The 27,672-nt window shown below is 53.1% G+C and overlaps 1 protein-coding gene across 2 annotated transcripts; it reads left to right on the top strand.

Annotated features, from left to right (window-relative positions):
* On the top strand, positions 1-25,886 carry MASP1 (mannan-binding lectin serine peptidase 1 (C4/C2 activating component of Ra-reactive factor)). Of its 2 annotated transcripts, XM_014945754.1 has the most exons (11): positions 1-224; positions 2,091-2,316; positions 9,614-9,791; positions 10,042-10,173; positions 10,660-10,856; positions 11,156-11,303; positions 11,805-11,923; positions 12,788-12,866; positions 17,809-17,946; positions 18,936-19,010; positions 23,452-25,886. In XM_014945754.1, the coding sequence occupies exons 1-11, from the start codon at positions 1-3 to the stop codon at positions 24,345-24,347; spliced, it is 2,412 nt and encodes an 803-aa protein (XP_014801240.1). In that variant the 3' UTR covers positions 24,348-25,886. The 2 variants fall into 2 exon arrangements, with proteins under 2 accessions (XP_014801240.1, XP_014801242.1); XM_014945756.1 differs by lacking the exons at positions 17,809-17,946; positions 18,936-19,010; positions 23,452-25,886 and adding an exon at positions 14,966-15,149 and having other exon boundaries at positions 126-224.
* The last annotated feature ends 1,786 nt before the right edge of the window (positions 25,887-27,672 follow it).

Here is a 27,672-nt window from a genome sequence, read left to right as displayed (position 1 = left end):
ATGCGGGGAAGGGTTGCAGGCAGGGGAAGGCGTGACCTGCATGGAAAATGCCAGACAACTCCAGACGCACACACACACATAGGCGCACACACGCTCCACAAATCTCCGGCCGGAGATAAGGCGGACAGCCCAGCCTTCGGAAGGAGGCAAAGCCCTCCCTCGCCAACCAGCCGGCGATCCTCCCCACCCAACCCACCCGCGAACCCTCCCGGCAGCAAAATGAGGTGAGTACCTCCGCGACGGGTTGACCCCGGGGTCCCACATGTTGGGGTCTCGGAGTACAGCCGGGGCAGGGGGGGGCCATCCCGCTGGGGAAGGATTCCCTTTGATGACCGTGGCTTCGGTTTCCCCATCGGCGAGCAAACGAGGCGTTGCTCGTGTTTCGGCTTCGTGCTGCAGCCCGGCTTGCGTGCCGGCATCCCGGCAGAGCCCGAAGGGAGCCTCGGGTGATGGGCACGCAGCCCAGGTGTACCTCTCTGCCATGGTCCACGGGCAAAAGGTGTGAGCGAGGCTGGATGTGCTGCACCGTCTTCAGGTCCCTGTGCACGCCACGGCCGTTTATCATTTTTCCGTGAGGTTAAGACTTTCCTGGCATGGGGAAGAAGTTTGAGGTTGTTTGGCTTCCCCTGTGTAAAGAGAGAGCAGAGAGTTGCGCTGGCAAGCGGCCCGTTTCAAGTCGAGGTGGTGATGCCCATTTACACCAGCTGAGCATCCAGCCCCGTGCATGTACGCCTAACAGAGGAGAAACAGATTTTCCCTTCACACATTTTTGTGGTTTCAGACAAGCTGTCAGAAAAAGGCATGTTCAACCTCACTCTGAAAGAAAAATAGATGCAAATTTCTCAGTACCCAGTAACTTGGCTTTGTAGTGAAGAGCTGGGAAAAGTGATGGCACTACACAAATGAGCCCCAGAAATCTACTGCCCTGGTTTTGAAAGAACACAGACAGGTTAAAGAAAATCCACTTATATAGCTTCAATTTCCTCACCAGCATACCTAAATCAAGCCCTGATTTTGAAACCGGGTGTACGTGTGAGTAGTTCCAGCGTCTGTAATACACACCTACAAGCCTTTGCCAAGTCTTAGTACCTATTTTAGAAAGCGGAAATTTTCATCTCTAATGGCTCTAATTTCCTGCATGCTTTTTTTCCTTTGTGCGTTCCACCGGGTGTAAAGAGCCTGAGGTCTGCTCCTCCTGCAATGGCACAGGCTTTTGTGTTTACACCTCCAGCACAGGTGGTGTTCTAACCTGGCATGGAGAAATACTCAGTTTGTGCTCACTTTCACGGTCAAATGGAGCTTGAGGCTTATGTGAGGTCAGGTGGGCTGCCAGTGATTTACCTGAACTCTCTGCCCTCCTCTGGGGACAAAAAAGTTGGTAACAACTTTGTTGGGACAAACTCTTCAGGCTGAGTTTTTTAAAAGCTGAGTTTGATGACAAAACATCTCTAAGGATCTCAACCTCTGCGTGCTTCTCCATCTGGGGTGAGTTGCACCCCAAGAATTGAAGAGGAAAAGAAGGACAGGAAAAGAAAGGAGGAGGAAGAGAAGAGAAGAGAAGAGAAGAGAAGAGAAGAGAAGAGAAGAGAAGAGAAGAGAAGAGAACCAGAAAATAGAGAGTAACACGCTGGGTTACGCTGCTGGGGCCTTGGAACATCCTTGCCCAGTTGCAAAGACATGTGCTGCTTATTGAGAGTCAACGATCCCAGTTTGGCAGGATGAGGCTAAGCAGTAATAATAATAATAATGATACTTAGCAGTTATTGCCATGATGCTTTCATTAAACCGATTTAGAAAGCGTCATTATTTTATTAAGCGTCCTTATGTTTATTCTTCCATTAAAGGAAGATTTGCCCATCAGAGCCCCATTAGTTAAAAGATGTGTTGCCAGCAGCTGCTGCTCCCTGAAGCATGAGAAACACCAAGCTCCTGATGCTGCTTGGAGCTGTGGAGGCACCTTTGCATCGTGGATGGTGCCTGTGTCCTTACGTGTGTGACCTTACATGACCCACTTGGGGAAACAGACTGAGCCCTCAACAGGTTTTAGCATTGCTAGAGTTTAATTTCATCTCCTCACATGTATTTTCTAGGTACCCCCTGACCTGGTCCTTTTGTGCCTTGCTGCTCTGCGGGGTGGATGCCATCGAGCTGACGGACATGTTTGGGGAGATCCAATCTCCCAACTTCCCTGATTCCTATCCCAGTGACTCGGAAGTGACATGGAACATCTCTGTGCCTGATGGATTTAAAATCAAGCTGTACTTCATGCATTTTGACTTGGAGTCATCCTACCTCTGTGAATACGACTACGTGAAGGTGAGCTGTCATATCACGGAGCAGATGGTGAGGTAGACAGCAGAGCTGTCTGGCCAGCTGAGAGAGGGTAGTGCTGGAAAAGCTGGGAACGAGGTGATTTTCCCCATTTATTGGGCACAGGAGTTGTAAGTCCAGTGGTCAATGGGGAGAGCACAGGTAAACTGACAGCATCCATTGGACTGACAGTGAGTGGGACACCAGATTTAGAGCTTATCCATGGAGGGCCAGATTTCTGAAAGTATTTGGGCACCTAATTCTCATTGGACCCAATGGATTTACAGAGCTGTGGGTTGATGAAGTCCCTGTGGCTAAGCCCCCTGCCTGTGCCACTCTGATGTGCAAGGACAACTTCTGAGCTGGGCACCCTTTGTCAGATCATGGCTGTGGGTGCATTTTGTTGGCTGCAGCTTGCAGAGTCTTGGGACAGCCTGTGAAGCAAAAGGGAAAGGTTGGACCTGAGCTGCAAGTTGGGGTCTGCAAGCAGAGCCTCCCACAAGCCGCAGGGCAGAGACCCAAAGGCTGCCTTGGGTTCAATGCAAACCCATTTCACAGCTGAGATACAAATTTTGAGGACGCTGCTGGCAAATACCTGCAGCCCAACCAAGCTATGTAGGTTCCCAAGGATCTGTACTGGCCAAAACCACAGAGTATTTCAGTCTGCTTCATTGCTGGGCAGTAACCCATCAGAAAATGTGGTGGGCCACACACTGTAGTGCCACAGAGCATCCTTGCCTCTTGCACCACAGGTCTCTCAAAGCAGGGCTCTCCTTCGCATCCAGGACAAGCTGCCTTCTCTGCATCTTTGAACTTGGTCAAGTTTGGTGCTTTCTAGCAGACCAGCAGTAGCAAGCAGGTGCTTTCTAGGTTTGCCTGGCTGAACATGTCTTATCCCATCGCCTGGCACGAGCCTCACCCTACTTCTTTGCACAGGGGCAGGTGGAAGTTGCACCCAGGTCTGGAACCACAGAACTAAGCTCTGGTTGCGTTCTGCTAGTTGCCAGCTAATTGAAATTATTATTTTATTCTTGCCCTAAGAAAACAAGGCAAACGTTTGTGTTTTTTTTTTCCCTCTAGGATCTGTTGTTCGCTGCTTTAATTTCCCCTTCATGCTGGCACTCATTCTGCTACTAACAGCTCTCATTGAGGTTTGATTAGTTCTTTCTGCTTCTCCTGGATCTTCTCCAAGCACAAGGGCCAGGGACATATATAGAGATATATTGCTTTAAAAACCCAATAAGCTCAAGGAGCAGATTTCTTGGAAACTTTCCCCATTCCAAGCTTTACCCCTCCTCCCACCCTTCACCCCCTGCTCATTTTTCCTTTTTCATAAGGCTCCCTGTTATTTAGCCATGGTGCCAACTTGGCACCACAGCTCTCTCTGCTGCTGGATTTCCATAAGAAGGCGGTATTTTTCACAGGGATTTAGATCTCAGCTGTATAAATTTGCTTGGGGCTGTAACTCAGCTTGCGGAGGCTCCACCACAGAATTACATTTGAAAAGTGCTGAAAATGGATGGCTTACAGGAGATCCGTAGGCTACTCTGCTGGGTAAGGGTGCAACCTTGATGCTGCTAAGCCACCAGCTTAGAAAATGTTAAGGAAAGCAGCAAATGACTCCATGGCTATTTTTCTCCTTGGATCTGTGTGTCCAGCCTCTGTCTGCATCAGTGCAAGATGTAAAAACAGCGTCAGACCACTCTGTGGCAGTGGCCAACAGTGCATGGCTATAGAATATCATTATAGACCCCCTACATATAGGTTCTTCCTCTACCACTCCTGGTGAAGATGCTCAGAAAGCCACAGGTGGTACCTCTGCATTCAATGGTACTCAGTGGATTCCCCCTCCCATGAACGTTGCTTTCTGAATTCAGGGGTGACTTTAATCTCTTCAGCATCCTGTGGCAGAGAGTTGCACAGGTTAAATATATCATTATACACCTGTGCGAGTGAAGAAACACCTTCTTGTTTGATCTGAGTATGGATCTGATGGGGCTCACCATCAGGGTCTTCATTATCTTGACTGCCGTAAGAAGGAGGTCAAAATGGGGGCTGAAGATCCCCAATGCAAGGTGGGGACCGAGCTCAGGAGAGGCAGAAAGCCACCATGTCCTGGCCTTTGCTTTCCTCACCTCCTTGGTTGCCCACACACCCAAGACCTCGAGCAGTGTAGAAAGTCATCCTGAGTGGCAAGCTCAGGGCAAGCTGAGCTGTAAACCCATGCGGATCTCTGCCTTCGGGGTGGTCTTCAAAAGGGAACAGTTTCCAGAGCTCTGAAACAATGGCTAATTAAAACAATAGCTGTTTATTTATATATATATACACATATATGCGTGTGTGTGTGTGTATATATAAAAAGAACATGTCTCCTAAAGAAATGCTCACAGGCCAGGAGGCTTGTTTGTGCAAATGGGGATGGCACAGAGGGAAGGGCAGTGGTACTTCAGTAAGAATGTGAGCCAGGAGGAACAGGAGGAACAGCCACCCCCAAAATACCCACCCAAAGAAGCCCCATACAGGTAGGAAACACACGATGCCTTGGGAAGCCGAGCTCTGGGCTCCAGTGTGTCAGAGACAGCCTCTCCCCAGATTTTGGATGGCCACCCTCTGCCAGGTCACCCAGACAGGACTCCTACTAACCTCTTGTGTGGGTGCCCAGCATCTGGGCAAGCGTCTCCAGCAAAACCAGTGGCTGCAAATAAATTTGCTCAAGGGTGGCCAGAGCACTCCACGGCACTGTCCCCAGGGACACCCTCAGTGCTGGACATGGTGCTGGCAGGGGCCATGCAGGGCCAGGGAAGGAGATCAGGGCAGTGCACACCCAGCCTGGGGCTGCAAGGAGGGTGCACGAGATCCATTTACACCTTCCTCTGATCAAAGGAGGGGGGAAACAGCACAAATCAGGGCTTGGCATGAACTGAGGGGTCAGGAGAAGAGCATCCTCTTTCAGTGCTATCAGCCAGCCTCAGCCAGGGGGTAATCCATCCCTGGGGGACATGGGGTTCCAAGAGGAGCACCTCAAATCCCAGGAGGCAGCTGGGAGGAGAGAAGAGCCCAGAGCTTTGCTGCTCACCTTTCCCATCCTGTTTTCTCTGCACAGAGGAGTCTGGTGGCACCAGCCACCCCCTGCACTGCTGGGGACCGGAGTCAAGTCCTGTGCAGGGGTAGGAGGAGGATCAGGCATGAGAGGGAGCCAGCAGCTCCGTCAGCACCCCAGCATCCTGCCTAGGCTCTCCTTGCACCCCCAGCCCCCCCAGGATACAGGCCTGGCCCAGAAATAAGACATGAGGGTGCAGCAACGGACAGGAGGGGTCAGTCTGCAAACGCTGAGCCCAGTCCACAGCAGGGGAAACCAGCAACCCTCCCTTTTGCCCCACAGCACAACTCCTGCGGGTGTTCCTGTGGAAATTCAGGCGCACGTTTGCACAGGAAAGGACCCTCAATACATATGGGGGGGAGACAACGCATGCATGTTGGGAGGGGATCTCCCGGAGGCTTAGATGGAGGCTCCTGCTGGGTCTGTCCCATCCCTGCAGCAGTCATTTGGCAAAAAAAAAAAAAAACCCAAACCTTCATCTGGGTGTTGCCTTCTTGCATGCACTCTAACTGCAAGGCAGCTCGGCAGGGGCTGTTTCATGCCCTTCCCTGTCTCTGAGTGTCTCCTCCCCATGTCATGTTCCCAGTGTCTTCAGCCCGGCGCTGCGATTCCTCTGCCTAATGAGCCATTTATATATATTACAAGTGGTATGTTTGGCCTTCATCAGTCCAATTAGTGCATTCCTGGAGGGCTGGAGGGGAGGGGGGGGTGGCGGCTGCGTTTCCGTATTGCCGGCTGCCTGCTCCTCTCCGGCAGCAGACACTCAACCGCCGGGCCAAATTCCCCTTGGTCTTCGTGGTGTTTCATTAACCCACCCGCTGCAGGAGGCATCTCTGGAGCATCGCTGCTCCTGTATCCACTTCCATGCCCTGCAGCATTATTTGCTGCCAAGACGGGGCACCCCAGTTCCTGCCTCTTGCCCCAAAGGGGGAAATCAATATGGGACAGAGGCAGGGGGCACGCAGCTTGGGTCACCGCTTCTCTTAGCCACTGCCCAAGCCAAAATGCAGGGGGGCAGAGCCACAGCCAGGGAGAGACCCCCATCTGCCTCCATCCAGAGGGGCAGAAATCTTAACAAGGGAATGAAGAGGCAAGCAGAAACAGGGAGGACGGCAGGAGGCAGTGGCAAGGGTAAATTTAAGGCACGAGAGTGTCGCTATATTTTATTTTTCAAAGGAGGATTCTTTCAGCGTATTTTTATAGGGAATTTCTCTGCGGCAATTGATATTTCCCTCAGGGACACATCTTCTCTAGTGAAAACGTCGACATCGTGACCCGAGAGGGAGAAACTCCAAACAAACAACCAGGATTTAATTACCAGCCTGCTCGCTGGATGTAAATGATCTATGAAAAAGTATACAGTCCTCAGCAGAAGCAGCAAATATTAACCAGGGATGATGACCTCTCTGTTTAGTTTACTGCTGGAGGGCTGTCTCTGCTCCCTGTGGCTCGGGGCATGGGACCCGTCACAGATAAGGGGCCGTGGATACCTTCAGTGAGGAGAGCGAGGGTCTCTCGGGCCTCATCCTGCCACTCCGGGGCTGTATCCAGGGATGCTGGGGGTGGTGTTGGGGCTGGTCCCGTGGTGGGAGCATCCTCGGGACAAGACATGGGGCACCAGGGAGTTTTTCTCACGCGTCAGTGATGCTGTGCTGCAGGTCCCACACCAGCTGGGGATAGAAGGGAGGGGTGGGAGCTCACACCATGGCTCGTGTGACAGAGGTGACAGCCACCAGCCCCGCACCAAGGAGCTGGCTGGAAATAGCTCCTTCCCACAGCTTTCCCTAAGAAAAAGCAGTTTCTGCAGAAAAGGCTGCGTGTCGCGTGCTTGTGCGGCCAGGACTGCGTGTTGGGGCCGAAAAGCCGTTTTCCTTCGCTGTTGGTGATGATGCTCTGAAACACTATTTCATTTCAAAACAATCTTTCTTTCAAATTTAAAAGAGATTCTAAAGCACCACAGTATATTTCAAAGGGATTGAAACCAGATGGATCCCAAATTACTTGTTTTCCTTTTTTTTTTTTTTTTTCCAGAAAGCTCCTTCCCACAGCTTTCCCTAAGAAAAAGCAGTTTCTGCAGAAAAGGCTGCGTGTCGCGTGCTTGTGCGGCCAGGACTGCGTGTTGGGGCCGAAAAGCCGTTTTCCTTCGCTGTTGGTGATGATGCTCTGAAACACTATTTCATTTCAAAACAATCTTTCTTTCAAATTTAAAAGAGATTCTAAAGCACCACAGTATATTTCAAAGGGATTGAAACCAGATGGATCCCAAATTACTTGTTTTCCTTTTTTTTTTTTTTTTTTCAGAACACTGTTTCACAAAAAGAAAAAAAAAATTCAATTGGGTTTTTTGTCCCAATATGGGGCGCATGTTTTTTTCTCCAAATTCTCGAAATTTATCATCGGAAAGTCTCTCTCTTTTCTGGCCAGCTCCAGCTTGTATGAGAGGATGGAAAATATCTGGAGGCAATGTCAAGGCATGCTGAGTTGCCATTTCCACGTTGGCTTTCCCTGGTGTGAGCGAGTTTCCGCCTGCTTGTTCAGCCCCGGGAAATTTCCCCTTTCAGCCCCAGACTCTCCCCAGCCAGCACATACCGGGGGTCTCTGGGAGACGGGGATGCAGCCGGAGGAGGGTCTCACCTCGTTGAGGCCACACAAGCTGGGGGTGGCGTTGCGACACTTCTGGGGCCCTGTGGGTCCCCGAGCAGGCGGCTGTTTTCCCCAGGCGTGGGCTGGGGGGCTGCACGCTCTGTCACGGCCTCAATAGCGTTGGCTTGGCATGAGCATGAGCAGCGGGAGCTGGCGTGGTGATGTTCATCACATTCCTCAGCCGAAGGGTTATTCATATTCAAATCTCCTGGGGGAAAGCAGGCAGGGTGCTGGGAACGGGCTGGGAGAGGTTGGGGTCGAGACAGAGGCTGGGGATGGGATTTGCAGGAGGAGATCGGGTCAGTGCTGAAGTAGTCCTGGAGAAAAGAGCAAGGAAAAAAAGAAGGGAGGGGGTTTCCAGGGAAAAGCAGAGGGTTTTCCACAGGCATTACAGTGCTTGAAGGCACGGGCATGGCTGTGCTTTAAAGAGATGCACGTAGAGGCTAGTGAGCATGCTGGTGTAAAAACAGGGCACATTGGCCCCTGGGTCCTCTCCTGTAGCCCTCTGGGCTTGTGGCTCCAAGTCCAAACGGTGACTGGTGCTGCAGGTTTGGAACCAGACAGGGACCCTAGGGGGCAGGGACAGAACCAAGACTGTCCAAGCCAGCCTAGAGGACAGAAACACCATCCAAATTAGAGCTGCTGCTTTGAGCTGATGGAAAACTGATGGGCAGGGGCTCCACTGGGGTCCCAGCGCCCTCCCAGCAGCACGGCCCTCTCACAGATCCTGCTGCCTGCATCAGAATTTGGGCTGAGGGAGGAGGCAAGGGGGAGCATCTCCGGTACCAACAGCTCAGAGTAAGTACAACATAACCTGGGGCTGATTTTCACATCCTCTCATCTGCCTGTCACCTGCCCACGTCCTCACCCCACCTCCTGAACAGGCTCCCTCCCTGCATCCTCCCCTTACAGCCCCCAGCTCCTCCCTACATTCAGGATGCTGCCTGCTCTCAGCATCTGCTTCAGAGGGTGACCACAGGCAGCAGCAGGCAGACCTGAGATCCTGTGTTCATTTTGCAGAAAACATTTAATTGCTTTTACTGCATTAATGGTTTCTTAGAGAGGCGGAGCAGTGGGAGTCAGACCTGCCATGCTCTGAGCATCCCCAGGGTCACACTTGTCTGCAGAAGGTGAAGTGAATGCAGCAGGGATGGCTGGAAATTGATTTTTAGGGCCAAGACAGCACGGTCTGAGGAGGACTGGGTAACCCAGAGCTGAACCCTTGGGCTGTGGCCATCAAAGGCTGCAGGATGGGCAGCCTGCTCCTTGGAGACACTGCGGAGCCCTGGCAGGGGACAGGCTGGGCAAGCGCGGGCAGAGACCTGAGCTCTCAGGTGCAGAGCTCGTCTCCAAGCCCAGCCTGGCCTCCCCCAGGAACACAGCGCAGGCTCTCCAGGCTTGCAGACATCCACAGCCCCACACAGAGAAAATTCAGAGGTGACCAGCACTGGGGGGCACCCCAGGGACATGTCAAACTCCTGTGCTATCCAAGTGCTCAGCAGAGCCCAGGGGACGAGTCCCAAGCCCTGCCGAGTGCTCACCCATGCTTTCTGCTCACAGATTGAAGCTGAGGACCAGGAGCTGGCAACCTTCTGCGGCAGGGAGACGACAGACACAGAACAGGCCCCTGGCCAGCAGGTGATCCTGTCCCCGGGGCCCTACATGGGGCTCACATTCAGGTCTGACTTCTCCAATGAGGAACGCTTCACCGGCTTCGATGCCCATTACACGGCTGTGGGTAAGCAGTAGTTAAACCTGCTAGGCTGGCTTGCTAAGGTAGCAGAACAAATTTGTTAGGATCATGTCCCAGGCCAGCCTTGGGGACCCTAGCGAGAGAAGTCCTCATGGGCCATATGGTACTTGCTGGGTGTTTGCGTGACCCACCATATGGGACAACTCATTTCTCGGTGCTGTGGCAAATGTCCCCACGAGGAGTGATGTGAGGGGCGCTGCAGGGTGACCTCCGTGCCTTGTTATCTCCATCCTAGATGTGGACGAGTGCCTGGAGAAAAGCGATGAGGAGCTGGCGTGTGACCACTACTGCCACAACTACATCGGCGGGTACTACTGCTCCTGCAGGTTCGGCTACATCCTCCACTCCGACAACAGGACCTGCAAAGGTATCGGCCAGAGGCAGCTCAGACATGGGGATGGTCACACATAGGGGTCCCTGTGCAGGCAACAGACCTACCAAACACAGGAAAAACTGCCCTCTCTTGCTGCCAGAAGGGACGAGGTGCCTCTTCCCCTACAAACCAATAGCTTGGGTCTGGAGAGCACCCAAGGCCTGCAGTCCTCTTCTGTGGGAAGGAGATGCGGTTTCTCCCATGGGCTATGCTCCTCAGCTAAGTGCTGTAGACCTCCTCAAGTGAGAGAAATTAAAATGTTTAGTCTCTGCTCTGTATTTGCATCACATAGATTAGCTGGATTAGCTCTCAGCCCAGGACCCTCTATGCCACAGGCATATTTGGAGGTTCGCCTTGCATGGACCCATTCAGGGCCCATGAACCACCCAGAAGACCCCACTCCACTGGGCGGGCTCTTGAGTGTGGTCAGGGCTGGGATGTGGCTGGCAGGGCGCTGAGAGAGCCATGTCTGTGTTTCAGTGGAGTGCAGTGACAACCTCTACACCCAGAGGAATGGGGTGATCACCAGCGCTGACTTCCCCAGCCCCTACCCCAAGAGCTCAGATTGCCTGTACCGCATTGAGCTGGAGGAGGGTTTCTTCATCACCCTGAGCTTTGAGGACAGCTTCGACGTGGAAGACCATCCTGAGGTGACCTGTCCTTATGACTACATCAAGGTGAGCTGGGCTCTGCACATCTCTTGTTGTTTCCCTGGTGCCCTGGTAATGAGAGCAAAATTGCCCCACTCTAAGTGGGGTAATGAAGCCAACAGAAGTCCTGTGCTCGATTGAACCCATGTCTCTTACCATGTTTGATTTTGACCTTCTCAGTCAATGGTGACCCTCTTTCAGTTCACATCCCCCCCAAACACATGGTGCTTAAGCCCCACTGATCCCACTTTGTCAGCTTCAGTGTGAAGTGATCCTCAGGGATCAAAGATCCCCCTTGAGACACCCATTCCTCTTTCTCTTGGCAGATCAAAGCTGGCCATAGGGAGTTTGGCCCTTTCTGTGGAGAGAAGTCCCCGGGACGCATTGAAACCCAGACAAACAGCGTGCAGATCCTCTTCCACAGTGACAACTCAGGAGAGAACAGAGGCTGGAAGCTGTCGTACACAGCAATTGGTAACTCCCGCTGCTTTCTTCTGTTTGCTGGGCCTGGGCAATGGGACGGGCTTTATAAACCCTGCAGGTGGAGACCATGAGTTTGGTGGTCCCTGATTCCATCTCCAGAAAGCGTCTGTCCCAGAAATCTCAAGAGAGGAATAAAATAACATGGAGCCCTTCCATCAAAGGGTGTCGGTTTTTTGCTATGCCAGATGGGCCCTGAAACAAGGCATTGCAGAGCAGTGCAGTTTGGGGCAGGATAATTGCAAAAGCTACTGTTAGTAACTCCCAGCCTTGCAACGCCCAAAGCCAGGAGCAGCCCAGGACTGGAGGAAAGATCTGGGTCCTTCACCTTTTCTAGAAGAGTCTGGCTGAGCCACGTTAGTGCAGGTTAATAGCAAGAGCAGGGCAGGGATGCTCAGACCCCAGGGTGGGGACTGGCTGGAAGAGCTGGGACTCTTCATTTCCTCCATTCATTCAGCTGAGTTTTGTTTTTCTTCATTTTCTCTTCATTCAAAGGAAACCCCTGCCCACTGGTGCAACCACCCATCAATGGGAAAATCGAGCCTTCTCAGGCCAAGTACACCTTCAAAGACCAGGTTGTCATCAGCTGCAACACTGGATACAAAGTACTGAAGGTATGGGGTGATGGTGTGGAGCTGGGTACCTGGGTAGGAAAGGGGGGATCCTTCCTCACAAAGCCATTGCATCTCTGTTTGAAAGCGAATGCAACCCACACTATCCTCACACCCTTCCCAGGGGCAAAGACAAAGCCTCCTCTGAGGGCCACCAACTTTCCTTACCTTCCCTTCCCAAAGACACAGAAGAGGAGAGGGCACTTTCCCGAGCCATCCTTTCGTCATCCCTTTGGAACCAGTCAGCTCACAGGATGCCAGACTTGGCACCTCTGCCCAAGAAAAAGTTAGTAAAAGCCCCGGGGATCTGCCAGGGCTCTGCCTGCTCCCCACCTCAGCAGGCACGGGCTCAGCTTCCCGGGAAGCCCTGAAGAGGCCAGCATGCACAGACCAGGAGGTCCTCTGGGACTTTGGGACAGCTTCGACAAGTCAAGAGGGCAGGGATTTTGGCAGGCCCTCTTCGGGAAACAGCTGAGAACCACGGGGAGCACGGGTGACTCACGGGGTGGCTGTCTTCCCTCCAAACCAGTAGCCTGTTTGACTTCCAACATGGAGCTGGATATTTCTCTGATCTCCTCCCAGACTCATCCTTCATGCAGAGCTGCCTCCTTACCCAGCCCAGTACCTAGAACAGGAATAAGTGTCTCCAGCTCTTTTGCATTCAGAATGCCACTGAGTTGTTGGCAACAAGAAAACTCTTCAAGTGTTTCGTTATGATTTTATTGCATTTTAGAGCTAGAAAAGTCCTCTTCCAGGAGGATATGGCTATATCTTGACTAAATCACCAAGGAATTGATTTTTTATGGAAAAAAAGTTTCCCTGCTTTGTACATTGACGGTGCTTTTTTTGCTGGCATCTTCTGCACAGGATAACCTGGAAAGCGACTCCTTCCAGATCGAGTGTCTAAAGGACGGGACCTGGAGTAACAAGATCCCCATCTGCAAAAGTAAGGACACCCTTCCCCACCCTGCCAATGTCCTTTTCCTGCTGAAATCATTCCATGCTAAAGGGAGCTGCCCTGCCAGAGCGGAGTTCCTTACTCAGAGACACAAACCCAGCCAGAGAGGCTACGTAACTCTGCAAAGCTCTTTTGGCTCATTCTTGGATAACATAATGGGGCTCGCTCCAAATGCCACAAGCAGGAGGTTGGTGCTTTTATTTAGATTACTCATATAACATGATTTGTGGGCAGCTTTGCTGTCTTCCTGTCAAAGAAAGAGCAACCCTGGCTCTTGCGAGCTGGCTACATTGGATAAATCTGGGACAATATGGGATAATCTGGTTCCTGGTCCAAATTTCCTTCCCAATGGAAAGGCTACTGAGACCTAGGGCATTACAGAGGTCCCAGGTACTAACCTAGATTGAGTACTGCTCAACTAAGTGAAAGGGGAGAGAAAAGTCACCCAAATATTTATAGACCTCAAAATAAGAGAAAAGGGGAGAAAGGGGATGCCATGTGAAAGGATAGGTGATAATTGGCATAATCTCTTCTTCACCTAACCCATCTCTTCTCTCGGCTCAAGCTTGGGAGATGTACCTGACAACACTTTTTCCCTTTCCCCAAACCACCCTCAGCCCTCAGGGAGGCTCTCACTGCTGTTCAGTCTGCTGCAAGACTGGCCCAGAGAAGAGAAAAGCAGCAAATATGCTCAAAGAAAGTCCTAAAACCTTCCAAGAGAGGAAGGATGAGATGCTCTCAAGGGATGTTGGGATGCAGGCTCTCCCCATCTTGGCAGATCCTTTTTCTTTTAATGATACTGTGGATCTTACTCAGGAGAGTATTTCTGAAGTTGTAATTCATGTTTTCTCACTCAAATTGGAAAACGGGAGGCTTTCAGACCTGCTAAATAGATTCATATCTGAAAGATCTCCTTAGAAAGTGTGGGGTTAGTGATGCCTCTACCCTACCAAAGATCTCCCCTCCACTCCTACCACTCTCACTACCACAGTCTCCCATTGATTTTATCCAGCTTGAGCAGAGATCAGAAAAACACTTTTTCCCTTTCCCCAAACCACCCTCAGCCCTCAGGGAGGCTCTCACTGCTGTTCAGTCTGCTGCAAGACTGGCCCAGAGAAGAGAAAAGCAGCAAATATGCTCAAAGAAAGTCCTAAAACCTTCCAAGAGAGGAAGGATGAGATGCTCTCAAGGGATGTTGGGATGCAGGCTCTCCCCATCTTGGCAGATCCTTTTTCTTTTAATGATACTGTGGATCTTACTCAGGAGAGTATTTCTGAAGTTGTAATTCATGTTTTCTCACTCAAATTGGAAAACGGGAGGCTTTCAGACCTGCTAAATAGATTCATATCTGAAAGATCTCCTTAGAAAGTGTGGGGTTAGTGATGCCTCTACCCTACCAAAGATCTCCCCTCCACTCCTACCACTCTCACTACCACAGTCTCCCATTGATTTTATCCAGCTTGAGCAGAGATCAGAAAAAATTGTCCCTGCCTAATAAAAAAAAAAAAAAGAGCAAAAAGAGCAAAACTCTAGGTAAATATTTTTAACCCCAACAAGTATTATTTTTTTGAGAAAATTTAAACGATTACCTGCATTATTCCAGCCGGGCTGGAACTGGTCCCTTCTTCTGTGATATGACTCACCACACTACATTTCTAAGACTTTCTTTGGAAAGCCAAGAAGCCCCTAAATGGGCAATTCAGGCCTCCAAACTGCAATGCCTCCCACCTCCCCGGGATGTCTGGGAGAGGCAGAGCATAAGCAAAAACGGTTTTAGAAAGCAGTGCAGAAAATAGAAAACTTCTCAGCCAAGGTGGATAAAATCCAGCTCCATGGCCTGGCGAGGCTAAACACAACCCCGTGACGGCTTCTCCCAGCCTCTGTCCCCAGGTTGCCCCGGCCGAGCAGGGCAAGATGTGTCCTGGGCACGACCGTGGCATCAGCGGCACCCTGGCAGGGCTGGCCGGGCGCTCATTAACGATTTCTGGTGGTTTGGGGGCTGGGTTTTCCTGCATGCCTCTCTCTGCTCATCTACTAATTGGGCTTTCTCTCTCTGCTCTCCTCCTTCCCCTCTGCTTTCGGTGCAGCTGCAGATAGAGCCGACAACCAGACAGAGGGAAGAGCCGGCTCGGAGCAAGTGGCCGTGTGAGGCCGGCGCTGGGCAGCCTGTCTCGATGCCCCTCTCTGATCTGTCCGGTACCCAGGGCAGGTCCCCTTTGCCCCTGGCCAAATCCATCTCCGTGGCTTGTCTAACCGGCATGGCACTCTTAACCCCCCCACACCTGGTGCTTTCTTAACTCCGTCTCGAGAAGGGGGGGAAGGAAACTTGGAATTGCATCCCCTTTTCCTGCTGCTGCTCTGCCGCCCCACGGAAAGGGGGTCTGCCCAGCCCCGGCAGCGCTGCCCAGGGACCGTGTGCTGCCGCCAGCTCCCGGCGCATCCTCGGCATCCCTCCCTCTCTGCTCGGATGCCTCGTTCCAGCTCGGCTCCCCCTCCAAGGCAGCGGTTGCGCAAGGAGCACGGCATGGCCGCCTGGTTGTTTGTTTGTTTGGATCCAGCCTCCTGCTGCCCTTCCTCCCTGGCCCAGCGTCACAAATAAGAAACACTCCTTCCTCTCCTCTCTCCGAGAGTCCTGGTGCCTTTCAGACCCTCTGGGCAAGGAGGCCTGGAGGATGGGTTGGCATCACCAGCCTTTTCCTGCAGCCACCGAGCCTTGGCACTGGCACAGGGGGATCCTCCTCCCCTTTGATCCCCAGTGGAGGTGAGGACAGTCTGGGGTCAGACTGGGGTCAGACTGGTTGCAGCTGAAGGAGGTCAGAGCCCGGTGTCTGGCCCTATTCATGTCCCCAAGATCCCAGAGCATGCACCCTGGACTCCCTGAGGCATCGGAGGCTTCATTGGGAAGATGCTGAGATGTGAACCAGAGAGAGGAGGAGGTGTGTGTTGGGGAGCTCAGTCCACCTCTGGTCCTGCAAAGACAGAGACGCTGAATGTCCCCTTTTCCAAGGCAAAAGTCTGGAAAGGTTCATAGCACAGACTCCGTCCCCTCACCCTTTTCAGCAGGACCCAGGACACTGGTGGGGGTAACAGCTCTGTGCAAGAGCCCATTCAGGCCTGACCCAGGATGGGGAGACACAAAGGGAGAGAACGGGCTGTGCAGGACAGTGGATGCTGCCTTGCAGCCATAAACAACCCCAGAGCAGATGTGCAAGCCAGGTTGGACTCCCAACATACATTTACTCCTTCCTGCAAGCCCCATCAACCCCCCAGGGCTTTACAAAGGTCCCACAGTTGCTGGCACCATGGCACAGGAGCACAGTGCACCTGTGGAAAGAGAGCAGGAGGGCTCAGGCCAGCTGGGGACCCCCAGGGCTGGTGGGCTGGTGAAAGGGGTCTGTGTCCCCTCCTCTGCCCCTCTGCAAGTCACAGGTGCCCAGGGCCTCCACCCAACCTGGCTGTACCCACACACCCATCCCATCATCTGCTGTCCATACAGGGGGGTTGGAAGGGACCCCTGTGAACAGTGAACTGCAGTGTTTTGCCATAAACCAGACTTCTTTCACCCAAGCAGGTGGTTAACCCTGAGCATCAGTACATGTCCCTGGTGCTTCTCGTGATTTGTCTCTTTGTTAGCCTGGATCACTGTGTGAGGAGTTAAGACTCCTGTCCTTGTCCCCTTCACATCCTGGAGCACATGGAGACCTACAGAGCTCACATCATCCCTCATCCATGGGACTTCTTTCTGCAAAGTCACCCATCCCCATCTCAACTCCTCATCTTAAGTGTGGCAGAACCCAGCTCCACAGCACTGTATTTCCTGGCAGGATCAGAACCCAGTTTCTGCCCTCCTCTGGGGCAGATCCCCCAGAAGGGTACAGGGGGAGGCTGCACAGCATCACCCGAGTGTGCGGTGAACTGCCCATGTGGTGGGGAGCCACAGCTCCCATGGGGTGGCTCCTGACTTTGGTGGATGAACCACCTTGCAGCCTGGGTTCCTTCCAGGGGAGGGTGGCACAAGCCCAATCAAAGGACAAGCTGGGAAGGAAAGGTTGGTCAGGGCACTGTGAGGGATGTGGGGGAGAAAGGGGACCATGGACAGGCCATGGGAAAGAGCAACGGCATCTTCTCCCTCTACCAGACCCTGAGCCCACACCAGGGGTGGGTGAAGCACAGCCAAATCTGCCTATGTCCTGGGGGATGGAGTGGGTGGGATCTCGCCCATGTCTTCCCTCTGCCTGCACACCAGCAAAGCCATGCTCTCAATGTCCCTCATCTCCTGCCATTGCAGGAGCAACCAGAACCTAGGGTTGCTCAGCCTGAGCTGTAAATGCTTATCAGCACTCTGTGGTGACCAAGACCCAGAAAAGGAGAGATGGGGCCATGCCCTCAGCAAAGCCTTGTGCATAGAAGAGCTCCCCTGATGCATGGAGTAGGTTAGTGAATTGCTGCCTGCTTTTTCCTGCCCATTGGTAAGGGATGCAAAGCCACACTCCAGGACAATCTCCCAATGGCTCTCACCTGCCAGTGCAGGTTTTTTCCCCTCTCAAAGGTATAGCAGAGATATCTTGCACTAATGAAGTGCTCAGGAGGGGCTCCCAGCATGAGGTCTCCACCAGCATGAGTGGTGTTGGCCATACAGCCTGCAGGCGAGCCATGCCGCTGGTGTTCAGCAGTGCCAGACACATGCCCTGTCTTTGCAGGGTGGCCATGGTGGAGTTTCATGGGAACAGCCTCCTGTTCCTGCCATCTGAGGCTGTGTCAGGCTGTGACCCCTGCAGTGCCCTAGAGAAAGGGGATGCAGGACTATACGGGCCCTTGCTCTGCCCCGTAGGACCATCATCACACACCAAAGCCCAGCATCACCTGCCCGCCGGTGGGCTGGGCACCCCAACAAACAGAGCTCAACCCCCACTTCTGTGTTGGCTTTCAGTTGCTGACTGCAAAGCGCCGCCGGAGCTGGAGCACGGCTTTGTCACCTTCTCCTCCAGGAACAACCTCACCACCTACCGAGCAGCCATCCAGTACCACTGCCAGCACCCCTACTACCACATGGCCCCCAACAGCACCGGTGAGCGGTGGGGCCGGGCAGTGTCCCCCATGGCACGGTGCGGGTGGGTGTGTGGCCGTGTGTTTGCAGGCTTGGTCGGGAGGGGGGCAGCTTGGGATGCTCTGCGGGCAGCAGGAGGTGGACGTAGCCTACACAGGTGGTGGATGTAGCCTACACACATCATCTGCACTACCCGGATTGTCAGACTGGCCGCATCCTGCTCCGCAACGAGGTGGGATGGAGTTAGCGCTGCCTGGCGCTTTGCCCACGTGTTCCACAGCCCCAGCAGAGCAGCGTGGCTGCTCTCAGGCGCTCTGCCTTCTCACCCTGCCATCTGCTGCCTGCAGCAGGTGAGATTTGCTGTGTCTCTGTGAAAGAGCACCATGTCCAGCAGCCCCGGAAAGGGTACTACAAGGCTTTCCATCCCAGCATCCAAATGTCCAGAGTCACCAAAGCTGAACAGACAGATGTGGGATTATGGCAGACTGGGTTTCCACCTAACGCCCCCTCCTCCCTCCAACCACAGAGACACCACAAGGTGCTTTGCCAAGCACCACGGGTTTCTGCACCCTTCAGACTCAGCTCTGGGCAGCAGAAGGGTTGTCACACACACCCCAGCCCTCCTTCCTCCTCCTCCCTCGGCCAGCGAAGCCAAAGGATTTCCTCACATTCCTGCCTCCTTCCTCATATCCCCTGGCACACGTGCTGGCCCCGTGCATCTGGTCCCAGCAGCTGGCATGCATTAGCAAACTGGTCACTGGCCACAGTAATGGCGCAGCAGCTCCCAGCTGAGGCTGAAGGTGCAGCACAGCCCCCCAGAAGGCAATGAAACTGAGGATGGTGGCATGTCTCCCCCAGGGGACAGAGCTGCCAGGGCCCCCCAGGGAATGGAGCACAGAGAGTGAAAAAGGGAGATCACCTCCTGCTCTGGAAAAGGGTCCTGATGGCTGGGTAAGAGACACCCCCTTATGCCAGAGCCACAGACCAGCTAATGCTTTGCTTTCTTCCAGCCACCTATACGTGTGACGCATCGGGGGTTTGGAGGAGCGAGGAGCTGGGGACCAAGCTGCCGTCCTGCCGACCAGGTACTGGTGCTGGGGTGGCCGGTCCTGCAGCAAGGGGTGCGGAGCAGGGACGTGTGGGATGGGGGCAGGGATGTTGCTCCCTGGTGGCAATGCCATATGTCTTGGCTTTACGTATCCAGATGCTGTAACCTGCAGCCAGGAGGGCAATGGGGACAGAAGCCTCCTGCTCTCCCAGATGGCCCAGATGGCAAGGGTGCACTGGTGGCACCGGGCAGCAGTGGAGCCACAGCCATGGGGCTCCCCGAGCTCCCCACTCCAGCAGACAAGGAAACCAGCAGCCTCAGCAACCCAGGGGAGACCCCACTGGCCACCTTCAGCCCCCAGCACTACCCGAGATGGCTCCAGCCAAGGGCAGAGCATTACCTGCTCAGCACCACTGGCTGTCAGATCCCATTAGCAGTGAGTCCACATGCAGGAGCAATTAGCACCTCTCTGAGCCTTGCAGAAAAATCCAGCCGCTTCTCAAGGAAAGAAAAATCCCAAGGTTTTTAGCAGTGGCAGAAATGTTTGCAGCCAGCAAGTTTTCAAGCCAGACGTCCACTCAGGATTAAATAAAAGTCCCCGAGATGTTGGCTGGCTGTAGCCGAGCATGGAGCCAGGTCTGGCTGCCAGGGAGGGGGGGGCTGGAGACAGCCCCGGGTGCAGGTTGTGGTTGGATGTGCAGGGAGGGCTCTCCGGCGTGGTGCAGGGATCCAGCTGCTGTGGAGCAGCCGCAGCTCCAGCCACCCCAGGGTTCAGGAACTGGCTCAGCCCCATGGCAGGTCTTACAGGGCATCTGCTCTCTGGCCAGGCTGAGCGACTGCAAGACCAGAGGAGGGACCCCCTGAGATTCCCTGAAGCCCACAGAGCTCCAAGGCCAGGGCTGTGGCTGCTGTTGTTGCGGCGGCTGCTCCCTGCATCTCTCCTTGATGTCTCAGCCTGAACTAATTTGAGCTGGGAGCATATGGGGACATCTTTTGGGGCCATAGCTGGTTTCATGGGCCATTTCCAGACCTCCTGATTAGTGACAGAAGTCAGAGAGACTTCAGGAAAATGGAAAATCCCAGAGAGAGGATGTCGCTCTCCTGAGATCGGGATCTGCAGGCAGCAGCTGGCCAGCTGCTCTTCAGATCTTCCCCCATGTCTCACGCCACTTCCCCATCAATAGAAACTCCTCTTCCAGGCCACTCCATGCCTTCCTCTGCCATTAGTGGGAGCATTTGCAGCCGGGTCAGCATTTTTGATATGTAATTTAACAGAATAAATATTTGGCTGGATGTGCTTCCTCCAAAACCATCTCCCTGGGACCGCCATCAGCTTCAGAGCAGCAGACCAGCTGGGCTGGGCTGGGACGCAGGAATTATTTGCCCGAGCACGTTTTCCATTCCTTGCAGCACTGGGAAAGGCAGGGGAGCAAAGCAGGAGCAGAGACACTCTCCATGTTCCCTCTCTGCCAGAGTCACAGATTTCTTAGTGGCAGACCCCAGCCTCAACAAATCCACATTAGCATCTCCTGGCCCTCCTGCCCTGGTTGTGAGGCTGACTCTCAGGGTGATCCCATCACCCTGGAGGGTCAGACTCTCTTTCTGTGAGGCTCTGAATTCTCTCCTCCCAGCACAGGGGACACAGGGGGAACTTTCCACAGAGGATGTGTCCTTGCAGTCCTTGCAGATTCAGAGGGATGAGACCATCACCTGCGCTGCTGTGATTCCGGACTCTTCCAGCTGTGGAAGGGAAAGCCCAAATCGGCTCTCACAACCTCCTAGTCACATTAGCACCCTCAAGCATTGACTACCCTGGGAGTCCCTCTTCACTGAGCCGGCCCCACCACCACTCTTGTCCCCAGGCTTAAGTTCCTCAATGTCCCTGTCCACCGTGTCCAGGTCTCTCAGAGCCACCTTCAGCATGCTGAGTGCCTCCTCTTCCTCATGCCAGGTCACAGTGCCTGGATAAAGCTCCTGGAGGCAAACCAGGCAGCACATCAGGGCTCTTCAGACATTAATTCTGGGTTTGTTGAGGAGCTGAGCAGAGGGATGCTGGTTTAGCTGCCAGAATTGTGGGGAGGACTTGAGACTCAGGATTAAAGCCCATGGTGCTAGGCAACATCCCACAGCCATTCTCCAGTCACAGCTCCTCCGGGAGGGTGAATGCCATGGCCATGAGACCACAGACCTCGTGATGGGTCTCAGAGCAAGGGGTGAGGCTGGGTTGATGTCAGGCTCCAGTCCTCCCACTAGCGTTCCCCTGGGTTTCTTGGCACATTGAGCAGGAGCCGGGCAAGTGGCTGGATGATCTGGGAAGAGCTGAGCAAGCTCACGGGGAACGGTGAGGAAGAAGGATTACTCATTTGGCCTTTCTGCTTCTGAAGTGTTGTGGATCCAGCCAAATCACTCCAGAAACTGAGATGAAAAGTGAGGAATTGCAAAGTGCAGTCTGGCCCTCAAGCCATTTCCTTGTCCCACCTACCAGCTCAACTGTACAAAACCCTTTAAGTCACAGACCTGTTTTGCTGCAATCCCACCTTACAGAAACTATAGCATCCACCAGGTCTTCAACATAGCAGAAGGATCCCTCCACTTCCCCTTTCCTACGGAATCTGGTAGCGCCATGTTCCTCATCTGGAGCATAAATCACATAGCTGTAAACCAAGACGAAGATGCAATCCTACTTAGAGTGCTTAAAGTCACACTTTGGCTCACATGTTTTGCTGGATCCATGCCTGACTTCTCTGTCAGGAGATCTGATAGGGCTTTGGGGCAGCTAACCCCAGATGAAAGCCTCCATGGCCACATAGTGTATTATACACAATTCTGACTGACCATATTCATGCCCAGTGGGCAAGAGCCCACTCTTTACCCCAGAGGAGCCTGCTAATTGCAGAATAAATTCTGCAGCCCCCCTGCAGTGGAGGCCCAGCATATACCACTCCTTGGCACAAGCCCACTCTTTTCATCAAGGGGTCTCTACCTCTCTTCATGACAGGGCCACATGTGCTGCAGCCCTACCTTGACACCTACCAAGAGCTTGACCCTTCCCACGCTCAGTGGAGAGTCTTTGGGCCTGAGACCCACCTGGGCTGGTAAACAGAAGTGTGCCTTGAATGTTCATGGTCTCATGGCCAAGAGCATTAATATCATCTTTTCATACCCTACAGGGAATGCAGGGAAGGAGAGGGCAACTGGGAGGCTACTTTTTTTTTTTTGAGCAAACTCATGGGATTAACTGGGCCTTGACTGCCCACAGCCGAACGCAGGATGGATTCCCACAGAGCCAGAACATGAGGAGCAGGGAGCTCCCAGCTCTGAAGATGCTTCCGTCCCTGGTCCTGCATGGGTTCTAGTGGCTCAACTTGGTTTCAGTCCTGTCTCATTGCCAGCTGGGCAGGATGCCACAACTATGGGAGCCACAAAGCCATACTTCATGGTGCATGCATACTGGAGAGATGCAAAGGGAGGTCAGACCCTCTTACTCACCATGAAGGTATTGGAGGCCCCAAAGGTGCAATGATGGATGGTGCTGAGCAACATGCATTCATCATTGCAAATAGATGAGGCCAGAGGCCTAGTGGTACCTCCTGGGACAGCTGCCTGAGATCCTCCTCCATTGGGTCTCCCAGGGTGCATATGGGAGCAGATGCCAGGATTGAGGTTTCCCCGGGCACCTGGGGAAAGGGAACCCAAATCCTGGAAAGCAACAAGTTCCACTGATCCATAGACAAGACACTTCTCTAATCTATGCCTCATCGTTCACAGCCCCAGAAAGCATGGGACAGCTAGAAGGCTTGGTATGGAGAGCTGGACCCAGTTGTCCTGGGGCTGTGAGAAAAGAAAGATGTTCTGTTCTCCAAAAGTATTGCCAGAATAGCTCAGCCAGCAGAGAGAGGGGAAGTCATGTAGCGGGTTGGTGACAGGGGCAACACTAGCACTGAGGACTCATGGTCTCATGTCTGAGCCACCAGGCTTAGAGGAACATATCTCCTACTTCACAGAAGAAACTGGACAACCCGTACACAAGGGCTGAACAAGGACACCTCACCATCCTATGGAAGAGGAAGACTGCCCATTTCCCAGGAGGGCAAACCATGAGAAATGGTTCCACCAGGCAAGGAAGACATGAAAGGAGCTGGGGCTGCCTTTAAGAAGTAAAATCCTTCAGGATGACAGATGCATTCCTTTCCCAGACATAACTCCAAAGACCTGTTACCATAGGAAATGGGGTGTAATGCTCAACCTGGTCTAAGCTCTGAAGCACACTCTATCAGGAGAAGGTAGAGATGGCAGGGAGGATGGGTTTTATCCATGGCAAAAATGAGAAGAGTTGCCCTCTATGGAAAAAAAAATGACACAAGTCAGCATTTGGTTTGAAGATAGCCAGCCATGTGGCATAATCTACAGGGTTGTCCCTTTTAATTTCTTCCCTAGGCAAGTGCTGTGAGTAACTGTCCTGTCCTTTTTGTCCCCAGTGTGCGGCCGGCCAGCTCGTCCTCTGCCTGGGATCATCAAGCGCATCATTGGTGGTCGAAATGCAGAGCCCGGCTTCTTCCCTTGGCAGGCCCTGATTGTGGTGGAGGACATGTCCCGGGTGCCCAACGACAAATGGTTTGGCAGCGGGGCCCTGCTCTCAGACTCCTGGGTGCTGACAGCAGCCCATGTGCTCCGCTCCCAGCGGCGAGACAAGACTGTCATACCTGTCTCCAAGGAGCACGTCACTGTCTACCTGGCCCTTCACGACGTGAGGAACAAGATGGAGGCTGTCAACCGGACAGTGGAGAGGATCATCCTCCACGAGGATTTTGACATCCAGAACTACAACCATGATATTGCTCTGGTCAAGCTGAAGGAGAAGGTGACCATGGGGAACTATGTCATGCCTGTCTGCCTGCCCCAGTTTGAGCATGAGCTGGAGGGGCCTCACCCTAACACGCTGGGGTTGGTGGCTGGCTGGGGTATCTCTAACCCCAACATCACGGTGGACGAGATCATCAGCTCAGGCATGAGGACACTGTCTGACATCCTACAGTATGTCAAACTACCGGTGGTGCTTCACGCAGAGTGCAAGACCAGCTACGAGTCGCGGTCGGGGAACTACAGTGTGACCGAAAACATGTTCTGCGCCGGCTACTACGAAGGTGGGAAGGACACTTGCTTGGGAGACAGTGGAGGAGCCTTCGTCATCCAGGACCCAGGAACCCGGAGATGGGTGGCCCAAGGGCTGGTCTCATGGGGTGGCCCAGAGGAGTGCGGCAGCAAGCAGGTGTACGGTGTGTACACCAAAGTCTCCAACTATGTGGACTGGGTGGAGAAGAAAACAGGCTCCTCAGAGAGATGGACATTTCTGGACCCGGAGATGGAGAGATGAGTGACTAAGCAGCCTGCTGTCACAGCTCCCTTTCTTGTTGTTGTTTTTTAATATGCTCCAGACTCTGGTCTTTCGCAAGCAGTAGCCACAATGCTCAGCGCATGCCAGGCCTTTGCCCGCCCTCCACGTCAGTTGTTTCGCTTGGTCCCCACGTCCCTTCGCTTGCGCTCTTAGGAAATGCTTGCTAGGGAACTGGGGGAAGGGAGTGAAGGGCGAGATCTCAGCCGGTGTCCTCAGCTTGTGCTGCCCATCTCCAAACCTCACCCACGCTCCCGAGGAGCCCCACTCCAAGCCAAGACAAAGGCACAGCGATGGAGGCAGCATTTCCCTGCCACCAAAGCTTTGGGCCATGCACAAAGAATTGCGTCTAAACCCTGTGGCTCTCCAGACAGATCTTCCCTTCTGATGACACAACTGCAGGAGCTACAGAGGCTACGGAGAGCACGGGAAACCCAGCTGGGCAGGCCTGGACCTCACAGATCCCCCACCTTCTCTGTGCAAAGAGTAGTGAGAGACCACTGGGGGTTTGCTACTATTTTTATTTGTAAACAAATGTCCCTGCCTGATGGCATCTCAGGTAATGTCCACCTGCCCCCAGGGATGTGAAGATGCATCCACATTAGCCCTAAACTTCAGTGATGGCTGGCAAGCTGATGGCTGCCAAGACAGCACCAATCTAAATGGGCTACCTTTACCCCACCATGTGGGATGGGTGCCCCACAGAGGACACAGGGACAGGGAATGGGTCTTGAACTCAGTGTCGCCCTCACTTCCAGCCACCAAAACTTCTCTGACCCTCCATCACCTCAAGTCCTTCCCCTAGACTAGCTCTTGGAATGGTTTCCAGCCACAGCAGACCTCCCAAGGAAAGTTTTCCAACACAGGAGACAGTATCACATCTCCTGTACCTATTTTCAGCAGAAGTATTTCAGACAAAATGCCCTTCCTTCGGGTCTTGCCTCTTCTTTAGGGGCCTCAGTAGTCCTGCCTGGCAGTGCATTCATTCTTGCAGGAACCTAGTCCCTTTTAACTGCTTTTAAGGCCATTGATTTGGCTGATTTACAGGTTATTGATGGTGTCTAGTATTTCCTCATGACTCCTCTGGCCTATTGCAGGTGTCCAAGTCATTCTTAACTGACCCCAACTCACCCAACACATCAGAAGGATTCATATCTCCCCAGCCTCTCTCCATGGCCCATGAGACAAATAAGCCCCACCAAGGAAGAAGGTCAGGTGAACTTACTTGCTTCGGTGGGGACATCATCTCCTTCACTTGCCACCAAAGCCCTCCTATAGCTGTAAGCAACAAGCAAAAATTGCCCGCTGTCCTCTCTGCATGCCTGTAGCCTCCTTTGGGCCTGTCCTCCTCCTCCTCCTTTGGTTTGCCATGCAAGATAGGAGTCAACAGTGAATGAGTCACTCTGCCATTTTGCTATCGTCCAAAAAGCCATTTGCTGAGAATGTAGAGGAGCAGAAGGCCTAAGGAAGGTCAAACTTGCAGACAGCTAAGAACTGTACTCTTGGCTATGTCATGTAACTGCAAGGTATTTTATATATATATATATTTCTTTTTTGATACTACATTCTGTAAAATATCCAATGTAATGTAAGGATGGTTCAGTGGAATCTTCCTCCTGAGAATAAAATAAAACTTTGGTATGTACTGAGTTTGTGCCCTGACACTTTTATTCCAAGCGAGACATGGTCAAGGCTGGTTGCAAGTCTCTGCCATGGACACCTGTGCTCCCAGGGGGATTCTCACTCTGTCCCTCACCCCAACGGCTGCTCAGCCATGGCCCGTGCAGCTTCATGGGCTGAGACAGACCCCGACCAGCCGTGAATACCAATTGCAAAAAACAGCAAAAAATGAGATCCTGCCCTTCAATTATTTATAGCCTTAGCACATCAGTGAAGACAGGGACAGTGGCAGGAGGACAGTGTGGCAACCTGTATGCTGAGAATAGCAATTAAACCTGGGCTCAATTGACATGCGGAAAAAATAACAGGTATGTGACTTTTGTTTTAAAAGAGGTAAAAATCCGCCCATCCACGCTAGCTGTTGGACTGAGAGAGCGCATCTTCAATGCAACAAGCACAGGTGGGAGCGGAGGCAGGGACCCAGCTCTGCTGGGCGCCTCTTCTCTGCATCCCAGGCTGTGAAAACCCAGCCTCTGGAGAGAGCTTAAAATCATGGGCGCTGTTTGTTTCCTACCATGTGTGCGGATCCAGGGCTGAGAGCTGGGTTATCGATCCCAATTTTCCTATGACACAGAACTGAAATAACAGCAGTGGGCTCCTCTGGGCCAGCAGTGGGGAGGAGGGCAGCGAGTCTGGCTCTTCCGCTCACTGGTCTAACATGTCCAGAGACATCAGAGAGATGAAGGGGAGGTGAGAGAGAGAGAAAAAAAGCAAAATCAAGGCCTGGCACCCTGAGTGTTAAACCATCAGCTGTAGGATCTGAGCCTAGACAGCTCCGGGGCCAGTTTAAACATACTGCTGCCTGATTATAGATCAATCAATCATAAATACAGACTCTCCCCCGCCTCCCATCGATAGCTCTGCCGGGAAATCCCTGGCACACCCCAGCCCTCTCCCCCTGCTCACCGAGCCTCTGTGCTGCCGAGTGCCAGCCCTTCGTGCCCCACGGCCACTGCGGCTGGCTGCGGGGAGGGCTGGGAACCAGCAGCAGAGAAGAAAAGCGAGAGGAACAGCAACGGGCTCAGCATTTGCTGGCACCTCGCGACCTGCCAACTGGTGAGAGCTTCTCTCCAGGGAGACAGCAATTTATCAGTCTGGCTGCGGTGAAAAGCCAGAAAAAAGGACCCTGGGTAAGGTTTGGCTGTCCCTGGCTGCGTGTGAGTGCCAGGCATGAGCTGAGAGTTGGCTGCAGCAGAGCCCAACCGCAGATAGACCAGAGGAGACAGCCAGGACCTGCCCAGGACCCACAGGAAGAGAGAGCATCCTTCATCCCTCAACCACTTTCCCTGGGATGGGCTTGCTGTCCCTATGCCATCTGTGGGGCTGGTTACTACTCACCATCCCCACTGAGCCGTGGGGGCTTGCTCTGAGCTCCAAAAAGTGCCAAAAGCCACAAAAAGCAGCACTTTGAGGGCAGTTTCCTAAGAAACAAGTGGGAGATGGGCATAGCTGCACATTGGAAATGGGTATCCTGGAAGGATCCCAAAAATGAGGCTGTGGCTGAGTGTGCATCAGGGTCTCTGAGTAATGGGGAGGGTTTGAAGGGGCTGCATGATGGAGGGGATGTGCACGCACAGCAGGAGGAGACAGGCAGGCAGCGGCAAGGAGAGGACCAGGAAAAACGCAT

The sequence above is a fragment of the Calidris pugnax genome, unplaced genomic scaffold (genome assembly GCF_001431845.1).
Source record: "Calidris pugnax isolate Ruff unplaced genomic scaffold, ASM143184v1 scaffold111, whole genome shotgun sequence".
NCBI lineage: Eukaryota > Metazoa > Chordata > Aves > Charadriiformes > Scolopacidae > Calidris > Calidris pugnax.
Note: the sequence above shows the minus strand (reverse complement) of the source record. Positions and strands in the feature narration are given on the sequence as shown.

Excerpts from the sequence above, each read along its gene's own strand:
- MASP1 (XM_014945754.1), top strand. The coding sequence starts at position 1 with ATGCGGGGAAGGGTTGCAGGCAGGGGAAGGCGTGACCTGCATGGAAAA. Across the intron at positions 11,304-11,804 it reads GCTGTCGTACACAGCAATTG|GAAACCCCTGCCCACTGGTG; the intron begins GTAACTCCCGCT and ends CTTCATTCAAAG. Across the intron at positions 17,947-18,935 it reads CATGGCCCCCAACAGCACCG|CCACCTATACGTGTGACGCA; the intron begins GTGAGCGGTGGG and ends GCTTTCTTCCAG.